At 44.7% G+C, this 20176-nt stretch overlaps 1 protein-coding gene across 1 annotated transcript; it reads right to left on the bottom strand.

Moving 5' to 3' along the window:
• Nucleotides 1-346: 346 nt before the first annotated feature.
• LOC309539500 (uncharacterized protein) lies at nt 347-16004 on the bottom strand. The gene is made up of 2 exons (XM_082235839.1): nt 15904-16004; nt 347-1483 (listed from the first exon to the last, which is right to left on the bottom strand). The coding sequence occupies exons 1-2, from the start codon at nt 15967-15969 to the stop codon at nt 467-469; spliced, it is 1083 nt and encodes a 360-aa protein (XP_082091965.1). The 5' UTR covers nt 15970-16004; the 3' UTR covers nt 347-466.
• Between the last annotated feature and the right edge of the window lie 4172 nt (nt 16005-20176).

The following is a 20176-nucleotide window of genomic DNA, read 5'->3' on the forward strand; positions in this document are numbered from 1 at the left end:
ATTAATATTCCTACCACAGAGGTAAATTTCCTCTTTAGATCCCTTATCTAGTCATTCCCCCTGACCACACCCAAATCCTACCCACATGATTCTTCTGTAGGTATCCTACATGTTATAGTTTGGGTCTTGTGATACTCCTATAGGTGAGCTGAGTGGTCACTCAACTCAACTTCCTCCAGGTCAACTTCCAGCATGGCTGCATCACACAACCATTTAAATAAGCAAGAAGAAAGTTTTGAAGGACACCAAGACACATAGAAGAGTCCATAGAACAGTGGACAACTGACATTTATTGCACAACATAGTTCTCCTATAAAACTGTAAAGCTGTTAACCATTTAGTAGAATGGCTATGGAGAAGTGTAATGTTGATGATCTTTAGGAAGTTGTAATTTTAACACTGTTCATTTTCAGGGATTAGAGCTGAAAGGATTGGGATTGAGCTAAAGTGGAACTAAGATCCAGCTTTACTCTTCATCCACCAGAATAATATCTCCCAGTGCCATCCTTCGTGAGGCTGCTCGCATTGCAAGGAGGTCCTCATCAATCTCATCCGGCTCTTCCCCTCTCCCCCTGTGCTTTTTGGCTACATTGTCCAGTAACTTGTTTGCATGGCTAAGAGTCTTCTGAGCTCGTTGGCCAGCTGTTTGGACCTTCCCTTCCTCCAGGCCTGTCCCTGTGGCCTTCAAAGGTTTGGCCTTGCCTAAACGCTCCTGTTGCTCTTTCATCTGCTTTAATTTGAAACGGGGCCTACCATTCACCTGAGAAGGGTTGTCTGGAATCTTGGCATCCTGTTGAAAATCAGGCGTTTGGAGAATGTCACACATGTTCTTGGGAATTAAAGGCTTACGGCATCGCACAGGGGAGCATTCAGCAGCAGGCTTTTTAGAAGGCTTGGCATTTCCCTCAGCTGGCAAGATGATCTGAACCTTACACAAAGGGTTGTCAAAACTTGATGAATGGCTGCCCTCTTGATTCTCAAAAGTGAGCTTCTCATTCGGCTTGACCATGTGAAGGCTTTCCACCTCAACCTGGGCCAAATTCTTCACCCTTTTGACATGGGGCTCACTGCCAATGGAGCCAATGCTAGCCAGTTTGGAAGCAGCCAACTGGGAATCTCTCTGAAGGCTCATGATTTTCTTGAGCTGAGCTTCTTTAACTTCCAAGGAGATCTCTAGCGGAGCCAACCTCACTGGTCTTTTCATGGCAAGATTATCCATGCTTTGAGCATCTGCTGAATAAAATGGTTTGGGGAAAGTAACACCATCTTTGGCGACTTTTCCAGCAAGGGGTTTTGTCTCTTCTTTGAGTACTGTAGTGTCTGCAAGGTTGGGAGCAGAATGGTGGAAGCTGGCAGACCTGAGAACCTTCTCTTTCTTCTTTCCAGGCAATATTACGGTTGTTTTCTTATCAGGTTTCAGGTTCATCATAGTAACTTCACTAACTGTGCAGTTGAACATCTTTTCATCAGCTGCCGGAGCACCCTGAAAGAACAATGAATATGTAGATGTTTAGTGTGGTGCATGAATTCAAAAGTGTTTTTATACAAATGGACTTCCCCCTCCAGAAAAATAGCCATTTTCATCTTAGAGAACTCTGTTCATTTATTTACAGAACAAACAGAAATATTGGCTTCTGACTCAGTTTGGAATGAAGAGAAATTCACAAATTACAAACTTGCCTAGGAATCCTTTAATTCACTACCACAAGATTTGGTGGTGACCCTGTGCTGAGATCAGTGGTTCTCGATTTTTTTAAAAAAGTTGTTATTGTTAAAATAATTCAGCATTAATACACACATATTGTGAATATAAAGGTAAAGGTACCCCTGCCCGAACGGGCCAGTCTTGACAGACTCTGGGGTTTGTGCGCCCATCTCACTCTATAGGCCGGGGGCCAGCGCTGTCCGCAGACACTTCCAGGTCACGTGGCCAGCGTGACAAAGCTGCATCTGGCGAGCCAGCGCAGCACACGGAACGCCGTTTACCTTCCCGCTGGTAAGTGGTACCTATTTATCTACTTGCACCCGGGGGTGCTTTCGAACTGCTAGGTTGGCAGGCGCTGGGACCGAGCAGTGGGAGCGCACCCCGCCGCGGGGATTCGAACCGCCGACCGCAAGCCCTAGGCGCTGAGGCTTTTACCCACAGCGCCACCCGCGGCCAATTGTGAATATACAAACATACAAACATACATTTCATACAATCCTTAAAAATATTCAAACATACCTACACTCAGTCCCACAGATAATTCCTTTTCCCATCACCATCCACCATCCACCACCCCTCACCCCACCTTTGTGTTAGACTTCCAATCTTCTCAATTGCAATTTTTTTCCACTTCTATTACTTTCTTTCACACACCTTTAACCTAATTTCATGCTTCTTTTTCTATTACACATTGTTATCCATCTTATTTAGTATTTCAGTATTTAAAATGGAACTTGTTTATTCTAATAGGAGTTCTGATTTTTCAATATGGTTTTGCAAGTATCCTTTAAACACCTTCCAATCCCTGTCTATCTTCTCTTTTGAGATCCTTCCAATTTCTCCCATTGTTTTGGATATATTGTAGTACTCCCCCTAATTTGGCAAGCCACTCTATTTTTGTCGCTATAATACCACTTTTCCAACTGGAGATCAGTGGTTCTCAATGTATGTCACACAGGAAAGGCTGGCAAGTGTGGTGAGAAGATTGAAGGTCAATCAAAGAAACATTTAAATATTTTAGTGTAGCATAGTATAGTATCATATATATTTTTTTGCAGAATATGGATAGATAAATGTTCAAACTGAGAGCAAGAGCAAGAGCATTAAGTGATAGCAGTTGTGATCTTTTTGCTTTCCAATGTATTTCTTGTTTATAATTTTTATTAAGGATTTTCTGAACATTTCCCAAGATAATAATGCCCACTCACATTATAAAGAGTTTATAACCCACCTACTCTCAGCAGCCAGAAGCATCATAGCCAGACACTGGAGAGACATGTCAGGACTGAACATGGACCACTGGTACCAAATCATATGGAAAACAGCCTTATTAGAAAAGCTAACCAACAGACTAAAAATGACACGGGAACAAAAAGAAGAGGACGCCTTCACCCTGGTATGGCTCGCCTTTTTTACATACACAACCCAGCAAGACAACAAGAAGAAACCACCGACAGTATACGAATCAATCTGGCTAGCTTTCCAATGTATTTCTTATCAATAAAACATTCACTGCATGAGAAAATTTTTATTCTGAAAGTGTGGCCCAGAGGGGGGGAAATTAAGAACCAATGGCTTAGATGGGATGGATTTAGAAGGGGATTAGAGAAACTGATCTCCCAATGGTTATTAGTCATATTGGCTCTATACTAGGGCTGTGCACCAGAACCAGCCAAATCCCAGACCCTGAACCAAAATGGATTGATTTGAATTGAGCCCAGAGTACATTGGGTGAAGCCCCATTTTGCCCATATCAGATCAGGCCCATTCAAAGTGATCCAGAGCTGTCAATGAGGAGAGGAAGGAGATGTGCAGACAGTCTACATGTGTCTCCTCCTAACCACCACCACATGTTTTATCAAGGTTTTCTTAAACATACAATCAGGAAAGGATGAAATACCTGTCTGCTTCTCTTTCCTTCCCAACCACATGAGTGTACAGGCCCCTCAATTGGTTTTCGGCTTGACACTGCCTTCAGCATGAGCGAGCAAAGTGGCTTCTCACCCTAGTTACCTGCCAGTTAAATCCTCCTGAAGCCTTGTGCTAATTCACTTAACCTCTCTTGAGCTATAAGCACAGCATTTTGCTCTTCCTGCACATGTTAGTTTAGAGTCTCTCTGAATGTTCATCTACTCAGACACTTTTGATTCAACTACTTTGTAGGTTCCTCTGTTTGGCCGTAATTCTCCCATGCACTTTGGAAATGGTGGCAAGTCCAATGTACCCAGTACTTACAGGAGAATTCTTGTACAGGGATCACTTTGTATTTGCAGACTGTTAAGAAAACAGCCTCTGCGTGTATATGTGAAATACTCTCTATCTCTGAACGTATGCACAGTACTGCAAACGTGGCACAGATGATAGGTTTGGCAGCTGATTTGTATCAGACACTATTCCCACAAGTATAATGTGTGCCCAAGCATTTACTTCTGCAAGACTGTTGTAAGCTATATCCTCAGTGCCACCCAGTGAGTTGCCACAGTAAACATTGTATGTAGTGCATTGAGCCTGTTCGCACATGCACGCTCATTTGATTACTGCACAATAATCACAGGTTTCTTGCTTGTGTGAATTAGCCGTTCCAAATCTGACACCTCACAGAGCTTTTTCACTGGAGGCAATTCACACATTCATCTATGAGCCATTTTGTGGTCAATAACTTGCATGCACACTAGTGGAACATTTATCTCCTTGCCTTCATGTGAAATAGTGAGGTGTTGAGGTTAAGATAGCGTGATAGGTAATGGGGGCAAGCAGCTTCATGGATAAAATCTTACAGCTTATCCAGAGTTAAGCTGTCCTCAGAGAGCAATTTATCCCAAGTTTAAATCCAACTTAGTTTGAAGTCCTTAGTATGCCCTGAGTCAGCAGGCGCTTTGTCTCTTCTTAATGACTCATTGTTCAAGGCCTAGTTCAGTCAATAAGTGTGCTTGTGTACACTGCACAAATTGCATTAATGCTCTCCTCCATACTGAAAGGAGCATTGACGCTGTCTTACATGCAAGTCAATGGTTTGTATCTCTCTGAAACAAGCCACCAGAACTAGCCAAGAACACATATACGTCAGCACACCTGCTTGCTCCCCGTAGTTTAACTATAGCTTACCACCATGTGAGAACCAGGCTATAATGTGATGCAAACAGGCCATCAGACAATCTATGTCTGACCTTCTTATATTCATGTGCCTTCCCCAATTAATGGAGATATCTTGAGTCTGCATCTCTTCCTTCATTGTTTTCTAATTCCTTCTCTTTTCCTTCTCTATCTACTTACGTGATAGGTCTGTGGGACAAGACATCTTGTAGTTCATTCTGTGATCTACATTGCACATCAACTTTTTAGGCACATGAGAAATAATCACCATTACATCATCACATTGACCCCTTTCATCCCCATCTTGCTTTCTGTAGGTGTTGATCAACAGTTCATCTCCCACAGCTGCCACCCAAATTAGTATGTTGGATTTGGAATGCCCCAGCTAGGGAAACATTGCTGGGAATTTCAAAGGAAACTGAAATAATGTTGGTACGATTTCAGAAATTCTGCAGAGTAGTCCACAACGTTTTAGAGTTATTTTGAATTTCTTTCCCGAATTAGACATACAGTGTCTCAGGATAAGTACTTAATTCATTCTGGAGGTCCGTTCTTAACCTGAAACTGTTCTTAACCTGAAGCACCACTTTAGCTAATGGGGCCTCCTGCTGCCTCCGTGCTGCCGGAGCGCAATTTCTGTTCTCATCCTGAAGCAAACTTCTTAATCCGAGGTAATATTTCTGGGTTAGCAAAGTCTGTAACCTGAAGCGTATGTAACCCGAGGTACCACTGTGTAGAGAGTATGTGCAACAAGTGTGATGTTCAAATCATTGGACCTGCCCACAAAATATTCAAACTGTGTTCATAGCTGCTGCATAGCTTTCTACAAAATCAAGTACAACCCTTACATAACTGTTTCATAATAAGGCAAGTGGAAGCCTTAAATTAGCTTTGGTTATTCCACTCAAAATGATGCTCAACTGGTTCCCACTCATTCTTAATCCCCATGTGTCCTTGAGTAAGCCACGTAGGCCAAAACCTTTGAGCTCCAGCATATCAGGGTCAAAGTTCCCAGTAATGAATATCCCCAAGTAAGCTTCTAAGTTCACATTTAAGCTTCTAAAACTAGCTTCACTTTCATTGCTAATTGATTGCCCCTTTGAAACTATTCGTGTCTTTATATGAATTAAGGACTACGCTGTCTAACTTTGGACAATCTAACTTTAGGCCTCGTGTTGCCATCTGAACTTTCCGTAACTATATATAAATGAACTGTATTTCATAAGCCCTTCTGTACCTATTGATTAAAGGAAAAGGCTCATATCTGAATCTGTGTCTGAATAAGGAGATAATGTGGGGCATTTACAGAACCCCCAAGTGAGCATATGAACAGATCAAGTTTGAGGTTCTGTGATTGTGTACAGTTCTGCTGAAAAAAGGATGTTGTGGAGCTGTAGTTTTTCAGAAAAGGACAACCAAAGAGGATAGAGCAACATCTCTATGCATAAAGTTTGCAGTATTGGGGCATTCTTAGTTGAGTAAGGTGAGTAAGTGGGGAATGGTTAAGGTGCCTAAAACTTAGTTTGTGAAGATAGTGGAGAGGAAAGCTTTTAACTCTTTCTCATTACACTATAACTGAGAGCTATCCAGTGTGAAGGGACGCGGGTGGCGCTTGGGTTAAACCACAGAGCCTAGGACTTGCCGATTGGAAGGTCAGCGGTTCGAATCCCCGTGATGGGGTGAGCTCCCATTGCTTGGTCCCTGCTCCTGCCAACCCAGCAGTACGAAAGCATGTAAAAGTGCAAGTAGATAAATAGGTACCACTCTGGCGGGAAGGTAAACAGCGTTTCTGTGTGCTGCTCTGGTTCGCCACATGACCCGGAAGCTGTACAGCGGCTCCCTCAGCCAGTAAAGCGAGATGAGCGCCGCAACCCCAGAGTCGGCCACGACTGGACCTAATGGTCAGGGGTCCCTTTACTTTAACCTTTATCCAGTGAAAGAAAGTTCTTCTTCAAATAGTGCATCATTAAACTATTGAACTCGATCCTACAGGAGGCAGTGAAGACCACCAGCTTGGACAACTTCAAAAGAAGATTAGACAAACTCATGCAGGATAAAGCTATTGATGTTCTACAGTCCCCATCAAAGGTAGTGTGCTTTTGAATACTAGTTCCTAAGAATCACAACTGGGAAGAGTGCTGTTGCACTGCAGTCTTGCTTATAGGTTTCCCATTGGCAGCTGGTTGGCCACTGCGAGAACAGGAAGCAGAACGAGATAGGCCTTTGGTCTGCTCAAGCAGTTAAGTTCTTGAGGTTAATTAAATATACATTCTCAAAACAATGGTAGCACATGATAGCTAAGGAAATGGCCAGACAATATAGAGAAGTAACTAGAGGGTACCACATTGTGGTAGGTATACCCGGACTATATAATCTTGACAAGGATTGAAGATTCCCAAAACTCATTCCATGGAAAATGTGAACAATACTTGTATAGTATATGCATGATTATATTATAATGTTGCACAAATATTTAATGCGTATGTATTCCAGCTGTCCTAATAAACTGATTACTTTGCAGCAATACATAAGACTGTCTAAAAAGACATATACAGATTTATGCTGCAAAAAATATAGTAGAACATGGGGACTGGCTCCTTTATCTATATTATACATATAATATAAAAGGTAAAGGTAAAGGTACCCCTGCCCGAACGGGCCAGTCTTGACAGACTGTGGGGTTTGTGCGCCCATCTCACATCTATTGGCCGGGGGCCAGCGCTGTCCGGGGACACTTCCGGGTCACGTGGCCAGCGTGACATCGCTGCTCTGGCGAGCCAGAGCCGCACACGGAACGCCGTTTACCTTCCCGCTGGTAAGCGGTACCTATTTATCTACTTGCCCCCGGGGGTGCTTTCGAACTGCTAGGTGGGCAGGCGCTGGGACCGAGCAGCGGGAGCGCACCCCGCCGCGGGGATTCGAACCGCCGACCTTTCGATCGGCAAGCCCTAGGCGTTGAGGCTTTAGCCCACAGCGCCACCCGCGTCCCTTACATATAATATATATTTATGCAAATAATTTTCCATATAGATAGGTGGTTTGTCATTTTTTTAAAAAGATGAGAATATTGAAGTCGCTTGGTCATAAGTGGGCACACATTGCAAGCCACTGTCCAGTGATGAAGCACCAAAATCTGTGTATAAATCCATTTAAAATGGATTACTCCATCACTAAGCTTGACATTGCATGTTTACAGAGATGTTAGTTCTATGGAACTCAATGGAGATCACACCCTAGGAAGTGTGCTTAGGATCGATGCCTCAGTTGTTTGTGATTTATCCCATGTTCCAAAGCCAAAGGTAAAAATGTGATATATTAAATGGGTTTAGGGATTCACACACCAGGTGCTGTTGTAAAGCTCCCAAGAGCACAGAATGAGAAGGAGGGATTAACTAAACAGCCCCATGGCAGCTTTTGCTGCTAGACTCCCCACTGCTAGTAAGGATGGGGTAGAAATTTGACTTTGTTTGCATGTTAATGATAAACTGTCTAATTCTGCATTTCTCAAACCAAATCAAAACACAGCTATCATTTGAAAATTCATGTTTCTCTGAATTTTGCAATGCAGCTCTCCAACCAATGCGTAGAAAAATGCACATCCCGGAGGAAAGTTTGCTTTGAAATGCATATCTTAATGAAAATAACATACAAAAAAAAAACCTTAATATTGAATAAATGTGCCTGCAAAATTTTGTAGATTAACCCAAACTGCATACAAACTGTAATCATTAGGAGGAATTCATTCACACTAAATGTCTGGTGGATTCTCACATGGATTTGCAAATTGACAATGTGTAGAACTGACTGAATTTATAAGAAAGGAGAGAGACCAAAACTAACAGATGCATCTATTCTTAGCTGCTAGTGGATTCCCTCAGAGTGATTCAAAGAAGACAGCAGATCAGGGGACTTTTGCCCCACTAATAACATTACTGTGGGACCATGACCTGCAGCAGCTGAGCGCTTAGTCGTGCTAAAATCTCTTTCAGAGCACTGGCCACCTGAGACACAGAGAACGTGGCTTCAGCGTTAACCCTCATCCTTACCATGCAGTTCCTTTTGCCATGCCTTGATACCTTTCACTTTCCTGTCCCCCAACTGCCACCACCCACTGTCAAAATTTAGATAATGTGCTCCTTAAATCAGGGTGTGAATCACCTCGGTGGCGTCTATGAAATTAATAATAATAATAATAATAATAATAAATTTTATTTATATCCCGCCCTCCCCAGCCGAAGCCGGGCTCAGGGCGGCTAACAACAATCAAATAAACAATCAAATAATCATACATTCTAAAAATATTTCATTATAAAATTAGTTAAAATCAAATTGATGGCAACCGATTAAGCAAGATTTTGTGCAGGTTGCCAGAGGAGGGGGTCAGGCTGCGCCCTGACCAAAGGCCTGGCGGAACAACTCTGTCTTGCAGGCCCTGCGGAAAGATGTCAGCATTGTGCCGAACATTTCTCCTGCATCTGTTTCATGATGACTGTCCATTGGTTATGAGAAAATAAATTCTGTTTTAAAAATATCCATGTGGAGATAAAAGGTCAATGGAATTCTCTTGAGTAGGATGCAGGGTTCCGCCCCCTCCTTATGTGTGCCTTCGAGGTGGCCAATAAATGTTTGTAAATGTTTTTTCTTTCATGGCCTGCACTCTGCAGCCTTCCTGGGTGATCACCTTTCCTACAAACCCCATGACATCCTCATAGGAAGTACAGTAAGGTTAACAGGTTGCCTGTGGTGCTCCTGATGGCTGTGCATTGTCATGTTGCTAAACCTTCTTGCTCTTAAAGAAATCAGTGTTATAAGGTAAGTGGAAAGACTTCTATTAGAAACAATTCAGGAGGAGCACCTATCTCAGGCTTTTAGAGCCAACCTCCTAGCTAACCATGTATTAATTAAAGCTCAGGGAAAGACATTGTGCTGTTATGGAGCTTTTGGAGGGATTAGGAAGTCCAGGAAACCAGGGAATCTGGAGAAAATGTTAATGGAAAGATAAGCTCATGTGACCCCCTCACACCTCATCTCACAAGGAGAGTATGGTGCAAAGGTCAGAGAGTTGGACCTAGGAGACCAGGGCTGTCTCCAACTAACTTGTTCCATAAGTGCAAGGGTTGGGATTTTTGACTACGTGCTATCTGATGCAGCTTCCCACAGAAGCAATTAAGGAGTTGGCCGAAGGCCAAGAAGACTGAGCAGAGGGAGTTATTCTGCCTAGAGATATGGGACCTTGGATACAACTCTGCTATTGGTCAAGGTCTCCACATAGGCATGATAACTCATGACCTTCCTTGCTGGTTAGTTGGTTGGTCAGCGTGAGTTCTAAGACTCATGCGGAGTTTGTTCAGTGAGAGAGTTAAGATCTGTCTCTGTATCCTGTATATAGTATCCTGTATATAGTAACATGTAGAGTCTGCTGTAAATAATAAACCTCTAAGTAATCAAGTTATTGGTAGCAGCATCTTGGTCCTGCTTCATCCTACCTGCCTGCAACTGACTGCTTCTGGAAGTCTGTGTATGCTTTGCTATATTCAGCTGGGTCTGGCTAAGATCCTGTAACAGGTTAAGGTTGCGAAATGCTTGTGCAACAGAACTCCCCCATGTCCTCCTGCTACACACCCAAATCTGTTGTGAGGGTTCCCTCAATGATCCTGAGCAGGTTTGGGGAGGGGTGCACATGGGGAGAGAAGAGGAGGAGGGAGTTCCATTGCACAAGCATAAATCCAAATTAGTTGGACACCAACCCAATGTTCAATTCCACAGAAAGTCATAAAGCTCATTGGTTGACTTTGGGCCTCTCATAGTCTCTCCGCCTAAGCTATATCAAAGGGATGTTGTGAGGTTAGAATGGGAAGGAAAATAACCATGTACACTCCCTTGAGCTCCTTGAAGGAAATGATATAAGTGTAAAGAAAAGGAATAAAGTAAGAACAATCCCACCCCCACCGAAATTCTAAAGTACCCTGAGAATGCAGGAGGAAAAAATAGAAGCTTCTTTCACAGGGGAAGAAATATTTTGAGAAACAGGAGGATAAGTTTGATCACAGTGTACAAATAGCAACAAAAACAACTTTTCAGAATATATCTGTAGATGGGCAGATGCTTTGTTCCAAATGTATTATTATTTCTTCACAACTTTGTCCCTGAAATACTTCCAGCCAGTGGCTCTTCTGTTAAAGACTAGAGCTGGCAAAATAAATGTTATAATGATTCATAGAATTGCAGAGCTGGAAGGGACCACGTGGGTCATCCAGTCCAATGCCCTGCAATGCAGGGATCGTCTGCCCAATGTGAGACTCAGACCCACAACCCTGAGATTAAGAGACTCATGTTCTATCAACTGTTAATCTAGAGCCAACATCTCATGCCACCCCTACTGCTCTGCAGGAGCAGAGACTTCCATGCTGGGAAATTCCCTGAAACGAAGTCCAATTCTACATGCAGACATCACCCAACATCAAAAGGATTGCAGATACCATCTCATGCAAGTCTCCATGAGAGCCAACATCTCATGCCACCCCTACTGCTCTGCATGAGCAGAGACTTCCATGCTGGAAATTCTCTGAAATGCATATCAATTCTACATGCAAACATCACTCAACATCAAAAGCATTGGCAGATACCATCTCAAGCAAGTCGCCATCAGAGCCATAGTAGCATAGCAAGTGGCTTTCTCAATGAGTCAAATCATTGGTCCATCAAACTCTGTATTGTCTACACCAGTGTTTCCCAACCACTGTTCCGCGGCACACTAGTGTGCCGCGAGATGTTGCCTGGTGTGCCGCGGGAAAAATTAAAAAATTCGAAAGATTTTTTTTTTTAAGTCAAATTTTCGATTGGGGCGCCGTCACTAGATGACCCCTGGGGTTCCCTCCCTCCCTCCCGCTCTGCGCCTCCCTCCTCCTCCTCCTCCTCCTCCGGGGAGGCCCTTCCTGGCTCTCGGCCAAGGCTTGGCGGCTGCCACTCACTCACTCGCTCGCCCACCCGTCCCTCCATCCCTGCACCCGGCCTCTCCCCCTCCGTCTCCGGCGCGGGGGCTGCCAGGATCCGTAGTCCCCTCGCCCGCGCGGGGTGCGCGAACTACGTTTCCCAGCGTGGCCTGGCGGGCCGGGCGTTTTGTTTGAAGCGCTCTTCTCCCGGCCATGGAATGAGCGCAGCGGCGGCGGCCGGGCAGGCAGGGGCTCTTCCGCGCAGACCCCGCGCAGCCTGCCTGCGCCCCCGCGGAGATCGGGCGGCAGGATGGAGCCCGGGGATCCCCACGGAGGCGGAGCGGCGGAGGCTGCCCCCCAGGTAGGGCTGTGTCGGGGGGGGTTTATTTTTGCAATGCTGCATCCGCGCCGGAGGGGACGCATTGGACCGCGGGGAGACCCCTTGGCGGGCGTGCAAGGCAATGCATGCGTGCAGGTGTTGCATGGAGTGCAGTGCAATGCAATGGCAACGCGGCGCCCTGCATGCATGCATGCAACTTCCACCTGCGCTCCGGACTTGGCAGGTGAGGGGGGTCCCCAGTGGGCGGCAGAGAGAGCCAGGAGGGCGAAGGGGAGCCGGGGGGAGCAGCGCTGCTCCCCGAGCCGAGCCCGGGGGGAAACTTCGGCGTCGTTGCGCCGGGTGTTGGAAGCGGAGGCTGGCGGGGGCCCCTCACCTGCAAAACCTGGTCGCCTCTCATATATTTCGTGCATTGCATTCATCGCCCGCTTTCTCCTCCAAGGAGCTCCCGGGGGCGCGCGTGGTTCTCCCCGTGTTATCCTCGCAACAACAGCCCTGCGAGGTGGGTCAGGCGAGTGGCCCAAGGGAGCACCCAGGGATTGTCCTGGCCAGGTGGGGTGATTTGAACCCTGCTCTCTGCCCGGTCTTCGTCCTCATTTAGCCCCCACATGTGCATGACTGTGCATGACTGAGGTTTCCCCCCTCGTCTTGGCTATGGTGTGAGTCTGTGCTGTTAATTAATGGGGTTCTGCCTTCGGAGAAGACGAGCCAGCCCTCAAGGAGGTGATTATGTAATTTGCTAGCAATTCATGTCCCTCCCGGCGTGACGCTGCGCGCTGACGTCACGGGGCTGTAATGGTGGTGTCCCTCGAGCTTTTTTTCATGAAACAAGTGTGCCTTTGCCCAAAAAAGGTTGGGAAACACTGGTCTACACTGGCTGGCAGCAGGCAAGAATCTTTCCAGATTGAACCTGGACCTTCTGGGTATAAAGTAGATGCCCTACTACTAAGCTGCAGTCCTCCTGCTTTCACCTGAGCTGAGTGATAACATTTGGGACCAACCCAGAGGAACACACATTATCCAATTTTCCATCAATGGAATAGAGCACGAATAACTTGCCCATACTGACTAACCTCCTTCAGAAGGCTGTACACCTGTGTACCGCCCCTCCCAAAATCAGAAAGTTCCCATGTGAAGGTTTGTATGAATTATAATTCCAAGGTGATGATCATTGGTCAGAGTGAGAAAAAAGAAGCATGCGTATCAAGTCAGAGAAACTGGCATGCCATAAGCACATCAGCCCAATGAACCAGGATATGTGGTTGAAAATGTATCATCTCCTGTTGTGGTCTCTGTTTGGCCCTTGTGGTTTACAGGGCTGCTATCACTAAACGTTGACCATTATTACATACCCTCCAACAGGTTCAGTCCCAAAATTGGGAAGCCTGTCTTCCAGTCTGTGATCCTGCACGAGTCACATGACCCACATGAGATCACTGCGTGGACTACTGCAAAGTGCTCTATGAGAGGCTACCTTAGAAGGTGACTCGGAAACTGCAATTAATCCAGAATGTGGCAGCTAGACTGGTGACTGGGAGTGGCGACCGAGACCATATAACACTGGTCCAGAGAGACCTGCATTGACTCCCAGTACATTTCTGAGCACAATTCAAAGTGTTGGTACTGACCTTTAAGGCCCTAAATGGCCTCAGCCCCAATAGTTTTACCCAGACACTGAGATCCAGCGCCGAGGGCCTTCTACCAGTTCCCTCGCTGCAAGAAGTGAGGTTACAGGGAACCAGGCAGAGGGCCTTCTTGGTAGTGGTACCCACCCTGTAGAATGCCCTCCCATCAGATGTCAAGGAAATAAGCAACTATCTTACTTTTAAAAGACATCTGTTTAGGAAAGTTTTTAATGTTTAATGCTTTATTATGTTTTTAACATTCGGTTGGAAGCCACCCAGAGCGGCTGGGAAAATCCAGCCAGATGGGTGGGGTATAAATAATATATCATCATCATCATCTTCAGAAAACACAAAAGACATACTTGGAGACTTCTTACGTGGCAAGCACCTAATAAATTGAAATAAGATAATAAAATCAATAATCTTCTATCCTTGTCCCTTTCTGCCCCAGGAGTTGTTGGGTCAACCTCATGCTACTTTCTCCTATGTAAAGCAGGACCAGGAGGAATGCTTTGTTTGTGATGACAACTCAACCCTGGAGCTAATTGCCTGCAGACCTTACACTTGTGGAATGGGATTTTCCTTCTTCTCACTTCCTTCTGCAACCTCCAATAGTGCTGGAAATCTTCTCCATGGGCTTGGGGACTATATGACATGATGGGTTGCAGTTGGAGTGGGAATTACCCACTGCATGAGCAGCGATGCCTTGGACTTATGCTAGGGCTCTGTTGGATATAGAGACAGAAGAAGCTGCGGTTTGGGATTCTATCGCTCAAGCATTTTTTTTATTGCGGTTTGAAAAACAAGTTTGCTTCAAAATTCACATGCATTTCTGTGCAGATTTCTCCTAACTAGGGAAGGGGTAGGAATTTGATTAGGTTTGCATTTAAAAGCGAATCTTTTGCATCTTCCCAAACCCAATATGAAAACAGCCTCCCTTCTAAAATTCACACTTAAAACAAATTTTGTGACGCAGTTCTCCAGCCAACCAATGCTTACGAAAAGCACATAACATAGGCAAGTGTGCACTAAAATTAATGGGATAACGAAAATAGCATGCATGAAATTGGGAAAACCTGCTTGCCCAAATATGTACATTAGCCAAGAGTGCATACAAATAAAGATAACGGGTATATTAGGAGAAATTTTCAGCTGAATCCTGATGAGTTTTCGTGAGGATTTAAAACGGGGGTGGGGGGACCCATACAGTTCTGCAGAAATCTGGAGAACTAAATTTAATATGGGGAAAATGAGAAACTAAGAGAACCAAAATTGGCATTTCCTTCCACCTCTACTGCCAATGTATGTATTTTCGCATGCAATTTTGCCCAACATTTCCCTCTATCAGAATGCAGTTGAGAATGTTATTTTCCCTAATATCCGCAGAGATTTCAGTTCATATGCTGGTTTGGGATGTGCATTTGGAAAATTCACATTTAAAATGCATAAAATGAATGGATTTCTCCTCCATCTCAGCCAGAGTTTCGCACCCTTTTCCCCAAGGAATTGTGATTGCTAACTGCACAGTGTATGTAAACACTGGTGAACAGCAGCGTTGCAAGATAACAGAGATTTGGGGAGTGTGATATGCTTTACCCATTCCATGCTCCAAATCCAAACACGGACCCCCAGCATCCTGCCCACCATGGGTCATAAGAGGAAACACGCGTGTGAAACCTGAGAAGGGGGGAAGCCACTTTTCCTGCAACTTCTTTTCATTTTTTTAAAAAATGACATGCACAGGTGCATTGCAAATTGCCTTATACTGAGCCAAACCACTGGTCCATCTAACTCAATATCATCTACATTGACTGGTAGGAGCTTTCCAGAAGATAGCTCAGCCAGTAGAGCATGAGATTTGTAATCTCAGGGTCATGGGTTTGAGTTGCACGTTGGGCAAAAGATTCTTGCATTGCAAAGGCTTGGACTAGATGATGCTTGTGGTCTCTTCCAGCTCCATGGTTGTATGAAACTAGATTCTCTCCCAGCCCTTTCTTGGGATGTTGGGAATTGAACCTGTGACCTTCTGCATGCAATGCAGACACTCTAACACTGTGACCCTTCCCTGCAGATCAAGCTTCGTTACCTATGAAGGCGCAGTGACATGCATTTGCAAACAACACAAAACCAGCCCCTAAAAACCCCATCTCCTTCTTTGAAGCATAAAAGATGTACCTAACTTTCAGCTCCCTTGTCCTCAGATGTGCTTACCAGGCGGCCGGGTTGCTCAAGTTTAGCTCGTTGCTTTATCGTTCCAGATCGTGGGCCTTCTTGCATCTTGCTCTGTGATGGCTTCTGCTGAAGCTCTTCTTGCAAAGTGTGCTTAGACCAGAGTGCCAAGCAAATGGGATCAGCAAGGACTTAAAGATGGTTTAGAGCTACGTAATGGAGGGGGATTGGGGTCAGCTTTTATAGAGGCACTTTGGGAAATTGGCCCAGCATGGGCTCTGAAAGTCAAAATGACATTCCTTTAAATAAAAGGGCTCACGCCTATTCCTTTCCTGCTCAACCCATTATAATAAATACAGATATTACAGAAAAATACACCATTAGTATCCAGCTTCTTATGTCTTCACCAGAAAATTAATGCTGTATTATTTATTATTATCATTTTATTTATACCCCGCCTATCTGTGTGGGTCACCCCAGCCACTCTGGGTGGCTTCCAGGACATAATGAAACATTAAACCATTAAAACTTGCCTATACAGCTGTGTTCTAAAAGTTGTGTAGTTCTTGTGCTTTTGTGCTTGAATCCTGCTTGCCGGTTTCCCACAGGAATCTGGTTGGCCACAGTGAGAACAGGATGCTAAATTAGATGAGCCATTGGTCTCATCCAACGGGCTCCTTTTATGTTATTATGGAAGAGAGAGAAAACTTAATGAAAAAAACACTTACAGACATTTGAAAATGGCATGACGAACTCAGCATTCAATGAAGTTGCATGTCTACTCATTGGTCTCTCTATACTGGAATGTGACCACCCCCACACTGTGAAAGAAGCAGTTTCAATTTGGGAGCCCCAGTTCTAAAGTCTCCTTATCCAGTTTAAACCTTCTGATGAACATGTCGTAGGAAACAAAACAAATCCCATCATCCAAAATGACAGCTTTTGTCACCAGTGCTTCTGATACCAGATTTTGCTGTCCTGTGCCAATCAGTTTGACAGCCAAGACAGAAAACTAACCACACAACCAGGTGGGGTCACCCACACACTATTCCTCTAAACCAGGGTAGGCAACCTAAGACCCTAATTCCCTTTCTTTATCCAGCCCATGGGCAGTCTGGGAATCAGCATGTTTTTACATGACTAGAATGTGTCCTTTTGTTTAAAATGCTTCTCTTGGTTATTTGTGGGGCCTGCCTGGTATTTTTACATGAGTAGAATGTGTGCTTTTATTTAAAATGCATCTCTGGGTTATACGTGGGGCATAGGAATTCATTCATTCCCCCCCAAAAAAAATATAGTCCGGCCCCCCACATGGTCTGAGGGATGGTGGACTGACCCATGGCTGAAAAAGGTTGCTGACCCCTGCTCTAAGCCAAATCCACTTCCTGGGCTCTCCATATCCTCATTATTTAAAAATCCACCTCTATTTACATGTTATTGAGTTCAATGCATGTGGAACCACAGAACAGCCAATTCCTGGGATTAGCAGACTAGCAATAAAGAGGAAAGAAGTGGGGGGAATTAAACAGAGTGCTAATAGCAGGGATTAATGCATCTCATTGAAAGGGCTTATTTTTTAACATGGGAAATAATGTGATGCCCTGTAGATATACTTATCAGAGGCACAAAGCCCATCTTTGTGCCGCAGGAAGACTTATATTGCTTAATAATAAGAGCGCCTTCATTTCAGCTGAACCAAGCCACTCACTAGTTAGTGGCAGAATTTGCCTAGATGTTGCTAGGACTGAGGTTTCATCGGATGTGTTTAGCCTGGCCCAGTGGGGGCTTTGCAATGTCATGGCGAGGGGGAAAGCATTGCCAGCTTCTCTGAGACAGCACAGGCAAGACGTACACATCGTGGCTCTCTCAGAAGCACACAGAAGATGCCAGACACACTTCTCAAAGTTGCAGAGCATATGCTTTTCCATGTGGAAGGTACCATGTTCAATCCCTGGTGCCTCCAGATAGGGTTAGGAGGGACCCCTGCCTGGAATCCTGGAGAGTTACTGCCAGTCAGCATAGAGAGCATTGGGCTTGTTCCATCTAACTCAATGCTCTCTATACGGACTGGCAACAGCTCTCCAAGATTTCACTTGGCTTCATAAAAGGCAGCAGAGACCTGGATTCTCTGGGCAGATCCTTGGTACACACTTGCAGCACATTCAATGCACATCTAGGGAGTTCATGGGATTTTGTAGTAGTATTTTGTATATTGCGGATACCATCCCTCTATCATGTCCCTTTGTTGTTAGAAGGAGGTTTTCGAAGGTTTTCAGAGGCCTAGTTGCTGTTGATTTTACTGCTGGATTGTTTAAGAGGGCATATAATTGGTGATGTGTTAACCAGGGCATTTGGGTGTCTTCAAGTTCGTCTTGTATTTCTTGTGTTGACAAGGGTTTGTTATTTTTGTAGAAGTCTTATTAGGCGAAATTAACCAATAAACTGAAACTGACACGGGGACAAATACTGGTAGAAAAAGAAGAAGAAGAAGAGTTTGGATTTGATATCCCGCCTTTCACTCCCTTTAAGGAGTCTCAAGGCGGCTAACATTCTCCTCTCCCTTCCTCCCCCACAACAAACACTCTGTGAGGTGAGTGGGGCTGAGAGACTTCAAAGAAGTGTGACTGGCCCAAGGTCACCAGCAGCTGCATGTGGAGGAGCGGAGATGCGAACCCGGTTCCCCAGATTATGAGACTACCGCTCTTAACCACTACACCACACTGGCTCTCTCCTTCACCCTGGTATGGCTCCCCTTTATCACATACACAGCCCAACAAGACAATGACAAAAATCTACCAACAACATACAAATCAATATGGCTAACCTGATCCAAAACACCCACCCACCCTACTCACACACGAAAACTAAGGCCACCACAGCCAACCACAAATGAATAACCACATCCTAGGTCAACCCCAACCTCTCTCACCACCAAAGGAACACAAGTGAACAGCAAAGAACCTGCACAAGCAACACTGACACCAAACCCTACATATAGTAAGTAAAATAGAAACATCACCACCTGACCCCACCCATCTTTACCCCCCTCCACCTCTTTCCTGCTTTTCTTCCTAATGTCTCAACAAACGAAACTGATTTGTAAAAATGTTACATCGGGAGGGAAAATATGAGAGAGAGACATTGCACACACTTGTAAATCAACAAAAATTTTAATAAAAAACAAAACAAAACATTAAATGCACATAGGTCAAATACAGATCTCATTCTAGGTCTCTCCTTTCCATATCCATAACACCAAACTGGGGTTCTGTGGGATCCTCTGTAGGGTGTTTTGAACTGCATTCCCCTTTCAGTTTACACCACCTTGTCTTTACAGAAGTGAAAGACTCAAACAGTTGGCAGAAAAATGGGGACGAAATTGATCAAGAGCATATTTTCACTCTGGTCAAAGGGCTTGTCGTGCATGGTGCTATTGGATGAAGAATCACAAATAGAAAGTCCCCCAGCTTGACAGGTGACCCCCTTCCCCTTTAAGCAACCAATTGCTTCAGATCATTGCACCAAGACAAGCACCATGGATCAGCTAGTTCTTAAATTACGTCCTAGAACATTCATTTCCTGTTCCAGTGATTTTACAACAGGAGCTGAAAGACTGATAAATGCCCCTGTCAAAGTTGAGCAATTACAGGGCAATTACGGTCCACTTTGATGCCAAAATATGAAGTTCACACCTCAGTCCTAAACACATTTGTTGGTAGGTAGTGTCAGTAGGACACATTGCTTCTGAACATAGAATTGAGTGTTGGACGTCAGCAGAAAGCAAGCATAATATGTTATCCTCCCTTTCTCAAACACCATACTTGACCTGGTGACTCAAGGGTCCTCAATGAGGAATTAGAAATCATTGCTGCAAGAGCTAGCCATACAAAGCGACACCATTTCAGTGAGGAGGAGAGTTTGGACTTGATGTTCCGCCTTTCACTTAAGGAGTTTCAAAGCGGCTAACAATCTCTTTTCCCTTCATCTCCCACAACAAACACTCTGTGAGGTGAGTGAGGCTGAGAGACTTCAGACTTCAGAGAAGTATGACTAGACCAAAGTCACCCAGCAGCTGCATGTGGAGGAGTGGGGAAGCGAACCCGGTTCACCAGATTATGAGTCCACCGCTCTTAACCAGTACACCATGCTATTTCCTATATTCCCTATATTCCTATATTTCATGGACTGAAATAAACATGAATTTGGAACACCCCAATCCCCGCACCAGGGGTGCCAACTTGTATAAAATATTGTGGGGGCCCAGGTAAGCCACATCCCACATAATTCATCACATGATGCAGTGCACACTCACTAT

Source organism: Podarcis vaucheri (assembly GCF_965113315.1).
Source record: "Podarcis vaucheri genome assembly, chromosome: 8".
NCBI lineage: Eukaryota > Metazoa > Chordata > Lepidosauria > Squamata > Lacertidae > Podarcis > Podarcis vaucheri.

Coding starts and splice junctions, on each gene's coding strand:
- LOC309539500 (XM_082235839.1), bottom strand. CDS start 15,969: ATGCAAGAAGGCCCACGATCTGGAACGATAAAGCAACGAGCTAAACTT. Junction 1,484..15,903: donor TTGAGCAACCCGGCCGCCTG/GTAAGCACATCT, acceptor TTGTTCTTTCAG/GGTGCTCCGGCAGCTGATGA.